This window comes from Bubalus kerabau, chromosome 17 (assembly GCF_029407905.1).
Source record: "Bubalus kerabau isolate K-KA32 ecotype Philippines breed swamp buffalo chromosome 17, PCC_UOA_SB_1v2, whole genome shotgun sequence".
NCBI lineage: Eukaryota > Metazoa > Chordata > Mammalia > Artiodactyla > Bovidae > Bubalus > Bubalus kerabau.
Window position 1 is genome coordinate 14,001,727 of NC_073640.1, and position 19,462 is coordinate 14,021,188.

At 45.6% G+C, this 19,462-nt stretch overlaps 1 protein-coding gene across 1 annotated transcript in view; it reads left to right on the plus strand.

The window, feature by feature from the left end:
- The first annotated feature begins 6,928 nt into the window (after nucleotides 1-6,928).
- USP10 (ubiquitin specific peptidase 10) overlaps nucleotides 6,929-19,462 on the plus strand; it is a 63,526-nt gene continuing 50,992 nt past the window's right edge. The window contains exon 1 of the mRNA XM_055553578.1: nucleotides 6,929-7,203. Coding sequence (XP_055409553.1) covers nucleotides 7,012-7,203 — 192 coding nt within the window. The 5' untranslated portion in view covers nucleotides 6,929-7,011. The remainder of the gene's footprint in view (nucleotides 7,204-19,462) is intronic.

Genomic DNA, 19,462 nt, shown 5'->3' on the forward strand with positions numbered 1-19,462 from the left:
CTTGGGGAGCTGATATGAGAGGCAGCAACCTGCATTTCCTGGCCCATCTGCTCCCTTCCTTCCTAGGGCAGGTTGCTGGGCTGAATTGGATGTTGATGTTTAAAAATTAAACATACTTGAGATAACATGCCCTGCAGAGCAAGCCATGATTAGGGGTGCTCCGGGGGGACAACCTGAGGCTCCATTCTGCTCTGGGATGAAAAACCCCCAAAGGTGATTTTATTAAATGACACAGAGGGAAGAAGGCCACGTGACAACGCAGGCAGAGACTGGAGTGCTGAAGCGCTAGGCCAAGGATCACCGGCAGCACCAGAAGCTGCAGAGAGGCCTGAAATAGATGCTCCCTCAGAACATCTGCTGTCGCAGCAGCCTTAGGAAACTCATACCGCTACTAGGCAGGTTCTTTCCTTGCCTAGAACAGGAGAATGAGATTACTTGGATGCACAAATTTGGCTCAAGGGCTTTTACCCAGCCCTTCCCCACCCCCACTCCTGCCCAGGGGACAGCCCTGCCAGGCAACTGTCCAACTCTCTCCCCGCTGCCCCCAGCCCCTTCCCACTTTCCCGCTTGCTTCTCAGAGGACCTAACCAGATACTCTCACATCTTAGATTCAACGGTTCTCAAGATTTCATCTTGTTTGCTTCACTTACTCCTTTTTCCTCCCTGTTTTTTTTTTTTTTTTTTTTTTGCCTTAAATATTTTTCAAGCAAACCCCATACATCCTGTCATTTCACCTGGATATATTTCAGCACATGTTAGTCGCTCAGGTGTGTCCAAGTCTTTGTGACCACGTGGACTGTAGCCTGCCAGGCTCCTCTGTCCATGGAATTCTCCAGGCAAGAGTGCTGGAATGGGTAGCTATTCCTTTCTCCAGTGTATTTTCCTGACTCACGGATCAAACTCAGGTCTCCTGGAGTGCAGGCAGATTCTTTACCATCTGAGCCACCAGGGAAGCCCATATCTCAGCAACATCCCTTGAAACAGGAAGTGGGGTTTTCTAGAACAGCCCCAATTTCACTAGCACACCCAATACTTTTGTTGGTAATTAATTCCCTGGTCTCCAGGCCTTACCCACACTACTAGATTGTCTCAAAAATGTCTTTTTGTATGAAATAATGCCATTTTCAGCAACATGGATGGACCTACAGATGATCACACTAAGGGAAGTTAGAAAGGGAAACAAACATTATATAATATCGCTTTTATGTGGAATCTAAAATATGACACAAATCACCTTATCTATGAAACAGAAACAGACCCTCAGACACAGAGAACAGACTTGCGGTTGCCAAGGGGGTGGGGCAGGGAGGGGCAACTGGAGGCTTGGGGTAGGAGACACAAGCTGGTGTATAGAGGATCGATAAATAACGAGGCCCCACTATAGAGCACGGGGAGCTATATCCAGCATCCCGAATCAACCACAATGGGAAAGAATATGAAAAAAGAGTCAGCTATATGTATAGCGGAATCCCTTTGCTGTACAGCAGAAATTAACACAACATTTTAAATCAATTATACTTCAATACAATAAAATTTTTAAAAAGAGAGAGAGGGAAAAAAAGGATTTCCCTGGTGGTCTAGTGGTCAACTTTCCATACTACTGCTGCAAGGGGCACAGATTCAATCCCTGGTCAGGGAAGTTCTGTGTGCCACATAGTGGGACCAAAAAAAAAGAAAAAATGCAAGAGTGTCTTTTTATGGTTTGACTCAATTTCCAAATCAGTAGAAGTGGTGATTTGAAAAAAAAAAAGAAGTGGTGGTTTGGGCTTCCCTGGTGGTCCAGTGGTTAAGAATCTGCCTGCAAATGAAGAGACAAGGGTTTGATCCCTGGTCCAGAAAGATCTCATATGCCACGGAGCAACTAAGCCCATGTGACAACTACTGAGCCCGAAGGCTGTAGAGCCCTTTCACTGAAACGCAGAACAGCCCCCCTTGGCACAACTAGAGAACGTCTGCCCATAGCAAGGAAGACCCAGTGCAGCTATAAATATATCAATCTTAAAAAACAAAACTATAGTTCTATCTCATGAAAGTGGTGGCTTGACTTCTTTCAGCTTTCAATACTGGACTGAGTGGCCTATCCCTTCTCCAGTGGATCTTCCTGACCCAGGAATCAAACTGGGGTCTCATGCATTGCAGACGGATTCTTTACAACTGAGCTATCAGGGAAGCCCCTCTTTCAGCTTCCTCAGCCCCCAAATGGAGAAACCAATAATCTTCACCTCACTGGGCTTTGTGAGAATTAAAAATGGTCACTTGTTCATTCATTCATTCAAAAACTATCTATTGAAAGGCTGCCAAATATCTGGAAGGGTTACAGGTGTGTAAAAATATCAGGGAATAAAGGTAAGCTTCCTGGAGCTTAGAGTCTAGTGGAGGAGATGGATAATCCACACCTCAAATAAATATTCTGCACACTGTCGTTTAGTGAGAAGTGCTGTGGAGGGGAAAAACAAAAACAGCACAGGAGAGACCGTGGTTGGGCAGAGAAGAGGTCCTTTCAGAAAAGCCCTTTCGGAGCTGGTGGCCATCAGAACCAGAGATCTGAGGGAGTAAGGGGAAAGGAAGTTCCAGGCAGGCAGAGGGGCCCGTGAAAAGTGAAGTGGGGGACCTGCCTGGTGCCGAGTTGTCCTTCTCAAAACTCTTAGTTGGTTTTTTTTTGCTGCATTGGTTCTTCTCTGTTTTTCGAGGGCTTTCTCTCGTTGTAGTGAGCAGGGGCTACTCTTTGTCGAGGTGTGAAGCCTTCTTATTGTGGTGACTTCTCTTGTAGAGCACAGGCTCTAGGTAACTGGGCTTCAGTAGTTGCAGCACATGGGCTCAGTATCTGTGGCTCATGGGCTCTAGAGCAGAGGCTGGATACTGTGATGCCTGGGCTTAGTTTGCTCTGGATCATGTAGAATCTTCCTGAACCCAGGATTGAATCTGTGTTCCCCTGAATTGGCAGGCAGATTCTTATCCCCTGTGCCATTAGGGAAGTCCTCAGATTTCTCTTCATTTTACAAAATTATTGCTGATCCCCAAAACTTTTGTTTTTGTGAATTCTATCTTATTGCCATTTACCAGTTAGGAATGAAAACCGAAATATTTATAAAAATGTATGACAATTTATTTCTCATAAATTCATTGTGTATCAGTGTAAAAATAAAATATTTTTAAAGAAATATAACTTTTCAAAACAACAACAACAAAATGGTGTTGAGAAGAGTAACATTGTTTTGTATTTTGCAGCTGCATTCTCATACCTGCTTGTGACTTTACTTGGTTGTGATATGTTGCTTTGAATTGAAGTGTGAAGAAAATCCAGCCTCACACAGGGCATGCAGCTGGGAAGGCAGAGAGGAGTATTTTCCTAAAAAGTATAGTTCACAAAAAGGAATGGCCTTTTTTTTTTTTTAAGAAAAAAATTAGGAAGGGCCTTTTTCAGTAATTGTGTATATGTTTATTTGTTGCTTGTGAAAAGCAAATTTCTTAAAGGAAAACTGCAAAGTGGAATGTGAAATCATCTCAATAAACTTCTCAAACTCTGTTAGATTAAAATCCACTGATCTAGCTTAGTACTTTGAATGGATCTTTTATTCATGCGTGACTTTATAACATCCTACATGGGTCATTTGGAAAATACTGATTCAGTGAGTTATGCACACCTTCCAAATGTTGAAATGTTCCATTAGTATTAAAAAAAAAAAAAGCGACAACCCTCATTTGTTATTATCACCATTAATCTCGTCAGAAAAGTCTTTAAATGTTGGGAAGCTGCTCAGCTCACAATGGTGGATATGTCTCCCCAAATTCCAATTTTTCTTAGAAAGCTTGAATTTTATTATCGGCAATAACATCCTGTCAAATGCACTGAGCCCTTGCTAACATTATCTTCCTTTCAAAAAAGTCTGGATAATGATAATTTCCATCATTTATTGAGTTCTTGCTCTATGCTGAACATCTTATTAAGCAATTTACATATGTTTTCTTGTTATTGTATTCATTTCCACTACATTCCTGAAAGGTATCATCCCTCCTGTTTTACAGAGGAGGAAACAGAGGGTCCGGAGAGGTAGGTACTTGCCCCAGGTCACACAGCTACGGGTACTCTTCTATACTATCACAGCTCCAGAAAATAATTTTCCAGGTAGGATAGGTCTAACTGAAATAGTCTAACCCCTGGGACCCAAGAATTAACTCCTGCTTGTCAGACCATGTAGCCATTGGTTTAGATGGGAAAATATGGGGCCCCTCTCAAGATGTAGTTACCAAAGCTTAGCTCAAATGTTACCTCCTTGGAGAAAACTTATACCTTCCCTGGGATTTAATAAAAAGTCCCTTATCACTAATTGATTGGTAGTTAAAAAGTGCTAGGCACCATATTCCATGAGCTAAATACAGCAGTTTCCTCCTGGCAACATGCTTGCAAAGTAGATTGTATTATTCCTCTGTGTTAATTTCCTGTTGCTGCTGTAACAAGTGGCCACAAATTTACTGGTTTACAAATTATTTTGCAGTTCTGTAGGTCAGAAGATTCACTGGGCTGAAGACAAGTTGTAGGCAAGGCTGTCTTCTTTCTGGAGGCTTTAGGAGAAAATCTGTGTCTTTTCTAGCTTTTAGAACTGTATCCCTCCATCTTCAAAGCCAGCAGCCTAGCATCTTGAAATCTCTCTCACTCTCTCTGTCTTCCCTCCTCAGTTGTTAACTTCTCTGATTGTCTGACTCTCTGGCTTCCTCCCTCTTTCTTTTTTTAAGGATCTTCGTGTTTACATGGGTCCCACCCATTTAATCTCTTTATCTCAAAGTCTTCAATTTAACCCCATCTGCAAAGTCCCTTTTGGAGAAGGCAATGGCAACCCACTCCAGTACTCTTGCCTGGAAAATCCCATGGGTGGAGGAGCCTGGTAGGCTGAAGTCCATGGGGTTGCTAAGAGTTGGGCACGACTGGGTGACTTTACTTTCACTTTTCACTTTCATGCATTGGAGAAGGAAATGGCAACCCACTCCAGTACTCTTGCCTGGAGAATCCCAGGGACAGAGGAGCCTAGTGGGCTGCCGTCTCTGGGGTCGCACAGTGTCGGACACGACTGAAGCAATTTAGCAGCAGCAGCAGCAGCAGCAAAGTCCCTTTAGCAATGTAAAGTCACATCTGTACGGGTTCTGGGGATTGGAAAGTGGACATTTTGGGGATGGGATGACTCTGCTTACCACACCTCCTTTTACAAAAAATTCACAGAAAGTTTAAGAAAGTTTACCTGCTGAAATTCACGCAGCCCAGAGAGTGCGGGTGTTGGGATTTTATTTCAGGCTTTCTTTGGGGGGGCTGTGCTAGGACTTTGTTCCAGTGTGCCGGCTCCCTAGTTGTGGGATGAAGGCCCACAGCATGTGGGATCTTAGTTTCCCAACCAGGGATTGAACCTGTGTCCCTGCATTGGAAGGTGGCTTCTTAACCACTGGGCCACCAGGGAAGTCCCTTTCAGGTCTTTCTTGACTGTGCTTTCCTCCCCTGGCTCTCATTGCAAGTATAGTAGTGAAGGTAGTGAAGTCGCTCAGTCGTGTCTGACTCTTTGTGACCCCATGGACTGTAGCCTACCAGGCTCCTCAGTCCATGGAACTTTTCAGGCAAGAGTACTGGAGTGGGTTGCCATTTCCTTCTCCAGGGGATCTTCCCAACCCAGGGATTGAACCCAGATCTCCCGCACTGCAAAGAGTCGGACACGACTGAGCGACTGAACTGAACTCCCGCACTGCAGGCAGACACTTTACTGTCTGTGCCACCAGGGAAGGGCCTGCTAAGGACTGCAGGGCCTACAATGTGTTAGTCGCTCAGTCCTGTCTGACTCTGCAATCCCATGGACTGTAGCCCGCGAGGCTCCTTTGTCCATGGAGTTCTCCAGGCAAGAATACTGGAGTGAGTTGCCATTTCCTACTCCAGGGGATCTTCCCAACCCAGGGGTCGAACCTGGGTCTCTTGCATTGCAGGCAGATGCTTTACCATCTGAGCTACCAGGGAAGCCCAGGGCCCACAATGCTTGCTCATATTTCCCTTTTCACATGTGTCTCCTTGTATTGAAATCAAGTGGTGCCACCATTAAAACAAACAAAACATGCTGTTACAAACTAGATGTAAACCACTGTAAGTCATCAATGGGTTTTCATATCCCTCCTTGTCTTTATATATAGGTAGATTTTTTTCCCTGTGGTTTTAATATCAGCATGGGTACAATAGTATTGTTTCCCTAGCTTTTTAAAGTTTTTTTTAATTTTTTTGCCAGTGTGTTCACACTCATTTAATTTGCTCCTCACATAAATCTTATGAGTTAAGAAATTTAATTAACCTCATTCACGGGTGACGAACCCAAAGACTCAGCTGGAGGGGCCGAAGCAGGTGGTACCCTGCATGGTCAGGTGGGGCTCACTGTTTCTGGAACCAATGACCCGAAAACTGGTCTGTCTGCACACATGCATGTAGGTGTGTGATAGGTAACACTGGATGCTTATCATTTGCCAGGCCCCAATCCTAAACGCTTTACGGGTGCGTTTTTTTTTTTTTTTTTTAAATATTCTCCGATGCCTAGTTAAAGGCGTGGCACAGTGCAGGCGCTCAGTGTGTTTGTGGAATGAATGAAAAGTGAACAAATATGAATAGGTGGATGCGACCTCCATAAACGCGACTGCTCTGAGATCTTCAGCTCGCACTTCGGAGACCCCGGCCCAAGGGTTCGGCGGAGCGGGCCGACCTCAGGCCGCAGCTCCCGGCCCGGACTTCCCGAGTCCAGCGGGCCGACCTCAGGCCGCAGCTCCCGGCCCGGACTTCCCGAGTCCCGCCAAGCACCGCCCAGGTGGCCTCCGGGGTGGTGAGAAGCTCGGGCAGACGAGGCGCTCCGGCGTTATCACCTCCGTCCCCCGCGCTTTCCCTCGGGGCCCGGCAGCTCGGGTCTGCAGCGGGCGGGGCCGTATCCGCCTAGGGGCGCGGGCTCAGGGTCCACCCCGGGCCGGCTCCCGCCGCGCACGCCCACCTGTCGGCTGCGCATGCGCAGCGCAGGCCCGGCGCGCCCGGCCTCCCCACGCCCCGCGGCGCGCGGCCAGTGCGCAGGCGCGGCGGCCGATGCGAGTGTGTATGTGCGGGCGAGAAGATGGCGGCGGCGGGGGAAGCAGCGTGAGGAGCCGGACGATCCCCGAGGCTCATTGAAACGGGCCGCCATGGCCCTCCGCAGCCCGCAGGTAGCCGCCAGCCGGCGCCCTCGGCGGGAAGGGATCCCGGGCCGCGGGCGGGCGGGCGCCGGGGCGGACGGGCGGGCGGGCGCACCCCGGCTCTGAGCGAGCGTGTGGGAGTGGGGGAGGGCGCCGGGACACGCTGCCCGGGACTAGGCCCCGAGCCTCCCGCTGCCTCCGCGTCTCGGCCGCCCTCAGCCCGGTCAGGCCCGTGCCCGAGCCCGCCGGGCCCCACCTCGTGGGGGCGGCGGAGAGGGGGAGCTCGGGCCGGCCTGGAGAGGGTATGGGGGGGGGTGCGAAGGGGTTAACCTCAGGGCTGGACCGCGGGGCGAGCCGGCGGTAAGGATGGGGCCCTGGCCGTCCCGGGAGGCGGCCGAGGGGCTTCGGGAGGCCCGGGAGCGGCAGAGCCTTCCACGCCCTCCGGTTGCCTCTCTGCCCGCAGCGAACCACCAAGATTTGGGGGTGCACCGTTTTCTCCGTGGCACTAAAGGTTGCTTTCGCAGTTTGATTGACCCCGTTGCGGGGGTTGGGGTGGGGTGGGGTGGGGGTGGGTGAGATTGCTGGTTTTCTGGCTTTTAGATTCAAGTGACTGAGGAGCAGCTTAAGGTTACTGTTGCAAAGGGGACTCGAAATAACTCGCCAGGACTATACTTTTATTAATACCTGCCTTTGAGTGACATGCTTTGCATGAATCCGTTTCAGCCCGTCTGACACTATACTAACGCACGCTGTCAGAGCGGTCTCTCAGGCTTAGGGGCCACTTAAGATAATCCCTTAGTGGAAAGAAAGAGGAACGAGCACGCTTTTAGGGAGATAGTTTAGAGTTGAACTCAGTGCTCCCTACTCTCCCAAATACAGTTGCTCTGTTTGAAAATCAGCATGTGGTCTTATTTGTCGAGCTTGCTGTGTAGACCACTGATGTGTTGACTTCCAGTCCCCAGAAGTTGTTGCACTTTTTTGTATCAACTCCGTGTGCTGTAGTATTAACTTTGTATTAAATATAGGGAAATGGAACAAAGTAGCTATTGGAAAACTGGTGGCCGGTAAATCATAACTCTCTCTAGGCAGTAGGTTTTTGTTGCCCTTTTGGGAATGGAGTAGGTTTTAATAACTTGTAATTAACGCGTGTCGCGGAATTTAAGACGCGATAATTTAAAAAAAAATGAGATCTTACAGGAAGCTGCAATTTTGTTAAATTTTTGGCGCTTCAGTTTGCTCTACAATTTTCCGCCTTTAACTTTTTGTTCACTAGTACGTCTGTTTTTAAAAGTAACTCAGTAAAGTTCTATGGACAAAAGCTTAGTGGTTGAATAAGTTTTACAAGTGTGTAAGTCAAAGATTTCTTTTCTTAAGAAATTTAGTATTTGCCTTCTTCTCAACTTAAATTTTAAGATAAATAGCTACAAAATAGGTACAAGGTTCATTGTGAACGAATGGGTCATAGTCTTAGTGATTTTGAAATGAAAGAAGCATGTTTAGGCAAAATTCACTTCATTATCATAAGCACCCGTCGCAGGGCAAAATTGAAATGTTAATGAGCAGTGATAATATGTAAACGTGATTGTAATTTCGTTTGCTTTCCTTGTCCTAGTGTTTGTTTTATACAGCATTATTGCCTGCATGTTGTACATCTTTGGAAAATTAAGGTGGCAACAGTTAGCTGAACATAAATGTTAGCAACACTTTGGGCTTATTCTTTTAAAGTATGATTGAAATGCTTTTAAGTTCTAACATAGAGAAGGTAGGAAAGGAAATGGTATGATTTCTCATACTTTTCGTAATTTTCTTTTTAGAAGAGTAGTAATGAAAACAGGTAATGAAATCATGTATGTGACAGGATTTAATGGTTGGATCCTGCTTAAGTCAGGCCGAGCGTTTTAATAATTTGGTTTTATTCAGTTACCTCCTGTCCTAAGGGTACTGCCTTGGTCATTGCCATTCATGCAAATACTGATGGAGCGGTCACCCTGTGCTAAGCACGATGATGCATGTTACGTGTTTACTGTGGGGGTTAACAGCCACAGATTAGCAGTAGGGGCTCTATTTTATTTTATTTTTTTCTTAGGTTTTTTTAAGGGTCCTATTTTAAAATTGGATTTTTAAGGTTACAGTTTAAAAACATTTATAGACTATATCCTATTTCCATAGTATTGATTGAACCCTTTTCCCTGGATTGACCTGAAACTGAAAAACTTGGAAACGTTTCTAATGCGGATAGCTTTCGACACATTTTAACAAACCCAAATAATGAACTTTGACAATTGAGGTGAAAGTACATCTCTAATTAATATTTGTTGTCACGAGGGAACTGATAAAATGATTTGGGATAATTAATTTGAACTGACCAGTGCTGTCTTAAACCAGAAGCGTTTGTGATCGTTGCAGCTGTTCTTAGTGAAATCTCTACAGTAACGCTTCTTACATCCTATTTGAATATCATGTGGCTGCTCCTGTCCTGGTCCTCTGCAGCGGGCTCACCTCAATCTTTTCCTTACCTAGGATAAAATAATGTGGCCCCTTATTTTACACTGTGGGATTTCTTGGATCCAACTTACAGCATATGGTAGAGTGTTACTGAAGCATTTAATTTCTTTGTAACTGACAGCTGTGTTAGTAGTTCTCCAAAGAGAAGCATTTTTATTGGCGTTTCATAGTGAGCAGCTGAAGTAAATAAAATTATTTGAAGTATAGGGTATTTGGAGATACCAGTGTTCGTTTGTAGAGTGACAGCAAAATCTTGAAACAGGTCCTTGCACTAGATACGCTATTTAAAGTTTGAGTTGATGATCTCCTCCGTGGTTCCTGCAGACCAGCAATGGAGGTGAGAGCGCCATCCAGGGCCTCCCCTCACGCTCTGGAGCCCATCTTGTGGGGACCAAGTGATGAAGTGATGGCAAGTAATAAGTGGACCCGCCTCACTCTAAATTCCTCTCCAGAGCAAAAGTTAGGACGTTTATTTCAGATTTTTTTGAATGTAGAACTAACATGACTTGAATAGTGGGTCACATAGGAAAACTTAAGGAAGAAAAAGAATTCCGAAGCTTAATGATTATTTAATGTCAGGCCTAGTGGCACGTTTACTTTGTGCTGTGCTCAGACTATGATATTCAAGTAATTGAGAAAAGTTGTATCATTTCAACCTGAAGTAGTTACATCAAGATTGTTTGTTTGTTTGTTTGTGCTTTTATAAATGTCAGACACGCAAGTGCTTGCTGTTAAGAGGTCTGGCTTTTCAAGTGGCACATTGAAGGTGGTTGCTGAGGACACTTCTTACTGACAATACACTAAGTATGAAAACCAGTGGGAAGCGCTTGCTTTTGAATTTGTAATTACGCTGTCACAGTTCTCTTTACTGCCACACAGGCAAGAATCACTGTGGCACAAAACAGATAAATCTGTTTGCAGTGGAATTTCCTGGCCTTGGGCCATGGGATTACTGTCATTTGTCACTTTAGTGCTACTTCAGCAGTGTAGATGTTAAATTCCAAAGACTTGCATGTGCTTGGACTGCAGTTTTCCTGTTTTTTGACGTGATCTCCCAATAGGTCTTTCTGTGATCTTTTCTGTCAGTGCAGGCTGGACGAAGAACTGAGTGTAGGCAAAATAAAGATAGCCCTTGGGGTAGGTTTATAGTACTGTTTGTTTCAAGGATCAGGCATTGTAGGATCTGTCATAAGCCTCAAGGTGGAGTCTTCAGAGCGCAGACTTTTCATGAGGGGGCCACTTTCTGACTATTTGAAAGCTCCTCAGTCGTGACCCCATTTTCAGCAGAGGACCCGAGAAACCAATAGCTCCATGCTGCTCCCTGTCCGGAAAGACCCTGTGCTCCGGTTGCCGTCTCCCGGAATAGGCTTGCTGAGGTGTAGAGGTGGAAGTGTGGTTTGGGGTGGGCAGGACACAGCCAGTCTTCCTGGACATGCCCTCTCTGGCTGCCTTGAGAGCTAAGAGATGACGAGGTGCCCGGACCACGTGCTAGCCCAGGGCTGCTCCTCTGCCCTCCCTCTTCAGGCCTCTCCCTCCTGGGCTTTGTCTGCAGCTTTTTTTGGTTGTCATTCTTCAGGTCAGTTCTCACTTTATTTTTCTGATTATCATCTCAAGGACCATCTCACCATCTCATAAGCCTACACTCTCTGATTTAAGAGTCTCACAAGTAGTGCATTGAAAATAAAAATACCTCCTAGTAGAAAGACTGGTGCCCCACTCTTGTGCCTTTGGTATCCCAAGTGTTACACCTAGCTGCCTGCCTTTCTCTCTCTCTCTGATGGTAGTACAGTTTTGTTTCCCCACTTGTACTTGTTTTATGGAGAAATGCCGCTTTTTATCTGTGTGTATTACATGCACACAGTTGGCATACCAGTGCTCTTTTCTAGCAAAGTAGTCTTTAAAGTGTCAAAAGATCAGCATGATAGCTGCAAACTTATATTGTCATTGGAGCTACTGTGGAAAAAAAAAATTAAATGTAACTTGAATAATATTAGAGATTTCAAGCATGCCTTGCTGTAAGACACTGAATGTAGGAAAAAAACCTTGCATTTAAGACTGAACAAAATAGAGGGTTTCATGTTACAGACCTGTTATTGTGGACGAGCTGGCCGGGGAGGGAAGGGAGGAGTCCCATGAATAGCCCCCTCACCCCCCTATCCTCACCCCTCTCCTGAGCTGTAGTTCCATGAGAGCCATCGGATGCACTGGAAGTGGTAGGGATGGTTTTTTGGACCATTTTCTTAATTTACTTTCCTCACTGTTGAGGAAAATAGACGTTTATCATTATTGTGAGTACAAGTCAAAAGTATTCTGTGTTTTAAAATATGTTGACTAAAACTAGATCTCTGTATAAATTGTCTGCTGCAAGCCATGGGCCTTGTGAACTACATCCAGAACCGCCCAAGAACATTTAATACATGGCTGTGTGTGGAGAGTTTTGATTCGGCTTCTGGAGAAGGAAATGGCAGCCTACTCCAGAGTTCTTGCCTGGAGAATCCCAGGGACGGTGGAGCCTGGTAGGCTGCCGTCTATGGGGTCGCACAGAGTCGGACACGACTGAAGCGACTTAGCAGCAGCAGCAGCTGGGCTATGAGTTAGTCTGCATTGTTTAATTATTCTCACATAAAGATAGTATGCTTTTCTCTGGATATAAGTGATGCATTTTAAATTTTATTACACTCATTTAAATTTAGTTAGGGCCAACTTGTGAATTTATTTGGTATTCTGGTAACCGTCAAGAGCATTTCTAGTTTTCCTCCTCTTATGTGTGTCTCCTATTTTAGACAGTTTATAACTCCAGAGGAGTGAAGCAATGCCTCTTGAGAGACTTTCATCATTAAAGTATGTACTCTCTATTTTTTTCTGAAAATATCAGTCTTTTTACTTTAATAGGAGGATATAAAAGAGAATTTGAAAATGACGTTTAATTCTTGAGTTTTTGGAGATTCCTGCCTGATGTTGTAGAAAACTTCTGTCTCTTAATATTTAAGTGGTAATTCTCCTTGGATGGTTACCAAGATGTGTGTGTTTATTTGAGACCTGGAGAGTAGGCCTTCGGGGTAGATCTGCTGATTGGACAAAGAGGAGCATATTTATTATGAAATGAAACATTACAGTGATCAGCATGTGGAGTGGTTGTATAGTTTATAAGCTGCATGGTTTGTGAAGTGCTGTGGCTGGCATGATCCTTAAGCAACCCTGTAATGTATTCCTATTATCACCATTTTACAGATGGGTAAAGTGAGACTCAGAAGGTTGTGATTGAAGTCACGTGGCCGTGAAAGGCGCTATCAGGGACTTAAGAGCAGGTTTTGGACTTCTAGCCTCTGTCGTTTATACTTGGCCAGACTGATAAAGGCCTGCTGTTTCACAGTGCAATTTCCTCATGATAGTTCTCAGAGAAGGTTTATGGAATGACCGATTGAATGAAATAAAGGTTTACGTGTTTAAGTAATTATTTAGAGCTGGAAAAGGAAATGGCAACCCACTCCAGAATTCTTGCTTGGAAAACCCCGTGGACAGAAGAGCCTGGCAACCTACAGTCCACGGGGTCGCAAAGAGTTGGGCACAACTTAGCAACTAAACAGCAACAACCAGTCTGTTACTAATTATTAATTGCTAGATTCTGTGTAGAGTGCATTTTGGTAAATCTTGTTCATTGATTTTAAAATACAAAATAAAGACTTGAATTTCTTTTTTTTTTTTTTTTAAGACTTGAATTTCTGAAACAGACATGTTTAAAGTAAAAAGTCACTGCCCCCCTCCCTGATCTTGGTCCCATTGGTCTGCCTGGTGTGCCTTTCCTATTCAGACACTGTTTTTGTTCCCTTGTCTCATAATGCAGTCTTCTAACCAGATGGTCGGGCTTCCCTTGTGGCTCAGCTGGTAAAGAATCCACCTGCACTGTGGGAGACCTCGGTTTGATCCCTAGGTTGGGAAGGTCCCCTGGAGAAGGAACAGCTGCCCACTCCAGGATTCTGGCCTGGAGAAGTCCATGGACTGGATATGGGTAGCCCATGAGGTCTCAAAGAGTCGGATCCTGAGCGACACTGAGCGACTTTTGCAGGCACGCAACCAGATAGTCAGTGGGCTGGACTTTTTGGAGCACCTCTTGTTTCTAAAATTATTGAAGCTGTGTATTCAGGTAGAATAGACTTTTTCTTATTTTTATTGTCTTTTGCCAGGGGATGGAGCAGATGTTCTGGAGGTTAAAGTGGTTCTCTGTGACCCAGTATACTGAGAACTGTGGAAGTGCTGTAGAAATCTGTGACTATTAAAATGCCTGAACAAATTTTTTTTTTTTTTTTAAGAAATGGTATTTTGAACACATTCAACCCCATAATTATAGCAGTCATGGTGTCCAGTTTCTATATTGTAAAAAAAAAAAAGGTCTGATTCAGATTCACATTCTTATCTGTTGGTCAACTCTGCATTAAAGAAGACCCCTGAGAGGACAGACCTTTGGTTAGTTTGAGAGGTTAGTAGGTCATCAACCTTGGTGACTAGTGGGGAATTGGGTAATGAACCTGGGCTTTCTCCTGTCTTATCCAAAATCAGACTTTCCTCACTTGCCCACTTTGTTTCTTTCTTTCTTTCTTTCTTTTTCGCCACACTGCAATCTTAGTTCCCTGACCAGGGAGTAAACCTGTGCCCCCTGCAGTGACCTGTGGAGTCCTAACCAGTGGACCACCAGGAAATTCTCTAAAAGATGAAAATCTTTAATTCATTAGTTATTTGGAGGCAGAGTGGGAGATACATTTTGCTTAGTAACATTAAGAAAATAATTAGTGGTAAATTAAAACATGAAGTATTTTTATGTTAAAAAACTTAAAACTACATATTAATTTGATCAAAAAATAAGTTAGACTGTGAAATATGTGAAAAAGATTGAGAAAGATTTTTTTCATAAAATATCTGTCAATAAGGTGATTCATGTTTGGTCTCCCCTCTTTGTATTTATTGAAATACTGCAGTGGCAAGAAAAGAAAAACAAATCCTAAAGAACTGGCCCACTCCTCATGTCTGCTTCCTCTCCCCAGAAATCATATTCCACCACTTCTAATAAAATGCAAAGTCAGGTCTTCCAAGGGTAGTATTCTGTGTCTTTGGAATTAATTTGTAGTATACCAGGCACTTTTATTCAGAACTGCATATAAAGGACTTTATATCTTTTGTGATTGCTCAAACAAAGAATTTTGGTGGCCAGGCGTTAGCAGGATAGAGCTGAAAAGAGATCTGTGCTTTGGGAGTTGACAGCGTAGTAGGAGAGGGAAACAGGCTAATTGGTGAATCCCCTTTTTAGGGTGGTAATTCCTGTAACAGAATTGTGAACAATATAGTCAGAAACTTTGATTCATTCGTTCAGCAAGTAGTGATTGAGTGGCTGCTGTGTACCATGCACTGAGGATGGAGTGATAAGCAGAGATGGGCATTGTCCCTCTTACCAGGGAGCTTACTGTGGAGAGAGACACACACACTAGTCAGATAGTCGCAGGAATGCAGAGGGCCATTCCACACTGAAGACCGTGTCTGGAGGAAGGGCAGGGGAGGCAGGAGACTGGCTCCCAGAAGCAGGGCCTGGGCTGATACCCAGTCTGAGATGGCTCTGCGGCTGCAGGGCCTGGGGAGCCCCTGAGAACTCAGAACTGGGTGCCAAGGCGGTGGCGGTGGGGAGGCGGCCAGTCTTACCCCGGCGAGAGCGTGGAAGAGGGTGACGCATTCATGCTGCCTGCCCTGCAGAACCATCCTGCAGGCTCATGGCGGTCACAAGCTTGAGCTTGGGGAGGGTGTGGTGGAGGTGGGGGGAGTGGCAGTGCCATGTGGGTTGGAAAGTGGAGTGTCAGGGGAAGCTGAGAAGAAGCGTCAGGAGAAACTAGTCGACTCTCCTAGAAAGGCGACATTTGAGCAGAGAAGCTCAGGGATGGGGTTTTGTGGGGAGCACATGCAGAAGAGCAGAGTCTTTAGGCCTGCAGCCTGTTTGGGCACCTCTGCTTGGTGGGTGACTGCCTGGTGTATAGGGTGGGACGCTGGGACGGTGTGGGGGGATTGGGGGACGAAGGACTTTGGTACTTCAGCCTTGGTGGTGGTGTCTGTCTGAAAGCACAGGCTCTGTGAGGGTTGCTGACGGAGGTGGTTGTTCTAGGCCCGGTTGGGGTCCTCCCCAGGGTGGCAAAGGTGCCCTCTGCTGGCTCTCCTCTAGATCTCAGAATGTTCTCTCTGCTCACTTCAGCACCCTAAACCCTAAAACTTTGAGCAGGGAAAATGTAGGATGTTTGTTTGGGGATATCTGAGGCAGATTAGTGCAAGGCAAATAGCCCTTGAGTGTCCTCAGTGATAATTGGATAGAGTTGTTAGGGAAGTCATATGGGGACATGAGTTAGTTCAGTTCAGTTGCTCAGTCGTGTCCGACTCTTTGCGACCCCAAGGACTGCAGCACCCCAGGCTTTCCTGTTCATCACCAACTCCCAGAGCTTGCTCAGACTCATGTCCATCAAGTCGGTGATGCCATCCAACCATCTCATTCTCTGTCATCCCCTTTTCCTCCTGCCTTCAATCTTGCCCAGCATCAGAGTCTTTTCCAGTGAGTCCGTTCTTTGCATCAGGTGACCAAAGTATTGGGGTTTCAGCTTCAGCATCAGCCCTCCCAATGAATTTTCAGGACTGATTTCCTTTAGAATGGACTGGTTGGATCTCCTTGCAGTCCAAGGGACTCTCAAGTCTTCTCCAACACCACAGTTCAAAAGCATCAATTCTTCGGCCCTCAGCTTTCTTTATAGTGCAACTCTCACATCCGTACATGACTACTGGAAAAACCAAAGCTTTGACTAGACGGACCTTTGTTGGCAAAATAATGTCTCTGCTTTTTAATATGCTATCTAGGTTGGTCATAGCTTTTCTTCCAAGGAGCAAGCGTCTTTTAATTTCATGGCTGCATTCACCATCTGCAGTGATTTTTGGAACCCAGGAAAATAATGTCTCTCACTGTTTCCATTGTTTCTCCATCTGTTTGCCATGGAGTGATGGGACTGGATGCCATGGTCTTAGTTTTTTGAATGTTGAGTTTTAAGCCAACTTTTTCACTCTTTTCTTTCACCTTCATCAAGAGGCTCTTTAGTTTCTCTTCACTTTCTGCCCATATTCTCTTTAATTTTTTTGGGAGGGGGGCAACTTTAAAAACCAGCATTTATTCCTTGATTGTAAAGAAAATATATCACCCATATATCATGACTCTGAGATGACTTCTGTTAATATTTTTAAATGCTTCCCTTTAAATTTTAGACATTTGGGCTCATTTTACATAATGTGCTGTGCTGTGCTTTGCTTAGTCACTCAGTTGTGTCTGACTCTTTGCGACCCCATGGACTATACAGTCCATGGAATTCTCCAGGCCAGGATTCTTTACCAGCTGAGCCACAAGGGAAGCCCAAGAATGCTGGAGTGGGTAGCCTATCCCTTCTCCAGAGGATCTTCCCGACCCAGGAATTGAACCAGGGTCTCCTGCATTGCATGCGGATCTTTACCAGCGGAGCTATCAGGGAAGCCCCATTTTATATAGTAGTATTTCTAGTAGTATTTCTTAAGTCACGATCCTTGGTCGTGGTCTTCTCAGTCGAACCACCTGGCATCCTGGTGGCCATCCAGACCCACTGACCAGGGACCCCTGATTAGGCCCCCACTGTGTCTCAGCCCCCAGGGCCTCAGCCTGACACAGGTGTCAGAGCCTCTGCATGCTTTTGTTTGCCGCCTTTCCCCTTAAGCTGCCGAGGCCTTTCCCATGAATAGAATTAACTGAGTAATATTTTGGACATTTAAAAACATTTTCAGTCTAGGTTAGGTATGAACAACAACAAAAGACGCCAGTTTGTGGCCCTCTGCGAGGTAATGTTAGTAATTTTAGTCCTGAATCGAGTGACTTGTGGAAACAGAACCGACTGAGGAGCCTGACACGTTGCCACTTTAAAGACCTGCCACCCTGGGTCTTGAGCATGAGAGTTCAGTTTTGTTGGAAGTTCAGCAGCTAAACTGATGGACAAATTCCTCTCCACAAACATTTATCCAACTCTTGCTCTAAATTGTATTATATTCCCCAAAGCCATGAGAAACTGCTGGGTGCCATGTGGTGAGATAGGACTCTCGGTGTGGGGGCAGCTTGGGCTTCACCCCAACTCCGTTTAACTGTGACTGTCTGCCGTCTTTGAGGATTGGGGCTTAGCATTAAGCCAATTTGCCATTGGAAATTCTTGCAGCCTTTTTTTGTTGCTGTTGTTGCTGGTCATGGATTTGTCAGCTTAGAAGTTCTTGTTTCCAGTTTTTCACAAATTGGTGCTAAAGTAACACTCTTGGTTCCATCTTGGTTCTTACTGAATTCTTGGCTTTTCCATGCCACACTACACAGTGTGAGTTAAGTGCCAGGAGCACAAACTTTCTTTTTCATGTGTGACTGGAGTTCTATTCCATGAAAATGAGATAAAAGATTGCTTTGAAAAAAAAAATCTTGAGCAGTCTCTTTAGTTTTGGCTGGAAGCTTCTCTGGCTGTAACTTGAACTTCACTCACAATGACTCTGTAGCAATATCCTAGCCGTGACTGGTCTTGGACACAGAGTTGCCACAGCTCAGTTTGGAAAGACTTGGCCTCTCACCCCCTGACACATGTTGAACAAATGAGTTTCTTTTCTTTTTAAAATGGACAGAAAGTAAAATATGTTGCCATTTTGTTTCTTTGCCATTGATTTCTTTTTGGTTGAAAGCGTAGATCTGAGTTAGCTTCCTCCCTTCCCTGTGAAGAAGGGAAGGACTCCCAAGCCTGTCCTGCAAGGGAGCCTGGAGGGCCCTGTGGACTTTGGTGCTGGGGATGCCCTGTCCTTCTTCCCAGTCAGTCAGCTCTTCCTGGAGGCCTGCAGGCTGCCGGCCCTGGATGGGCCGAGTGCCCGAGTGGTGGAAGGAAGGCATGGCCCTGCCTGGCGGAGGAGGGCACAGCACACAGATGTCGTCTGGCAGAACATACTTCCAGTCCTGGGAGTGAAGGTCAGGACCACAGGGTGCAGGAACCACAAGGCACAGATTTGCCCTCCCTAGGCAATGGCACCCCACTCCAGTACTTTTGCCTGGAAAATCCCATGGATGGAGGGGCCTGGTAGGCTGCAGTCCATGGGGTCGCCAAGAGTTGGACACGACTGAGCGACTTCACTTTCACTTTTCACTTTCATGCTTTGGAGAAGGAAATGGCAACCCACTCCAGTGTTCTTGCCTGGAGAAACCCAGCGATGGGGGAGCCTGGTGGGCAGCCATCTGTGGGGTCGCACAGAGTCGGACACGACTGAAGTGACTTAGCAGCAGCAGCAGCAGTAGCAGCAGACATACCTTTATAGTAACGAGAGTTGCTGCAAAAGAGGTGGGCTGCTCCTGAGGTTTTCAGATGGATTTTAGTTCTTGCGTTAAGAATGCAGGTGACCTCTAGGCTTTCTTGAAGGGTTTCGTGACTCTCCGTATTCCTGTTGTATAGTTTCTTGAATCCAGGCGACTCATCTGTATATCAGCTAATCTGTTTTGTTTCATTCTTTGGGCTGTTTCTCAACAGGTTTAGCTGAGATCAGAGGACCGTTACTGATGCAATAAATAGCTTCATGGTAGCCATCCCCATAGTGGTCCAGAGCATTGATCCTTTGTTGAGCTGGTCTGAGCAAATGCCGTTATCTCCAAATTCCAGAGCCACAGAGCTGTCTACCTTTCCAGGTGGAGAGCCTGACTATGTCATTGGTGAATGTGGAAAGAGAGCTTTTCCAT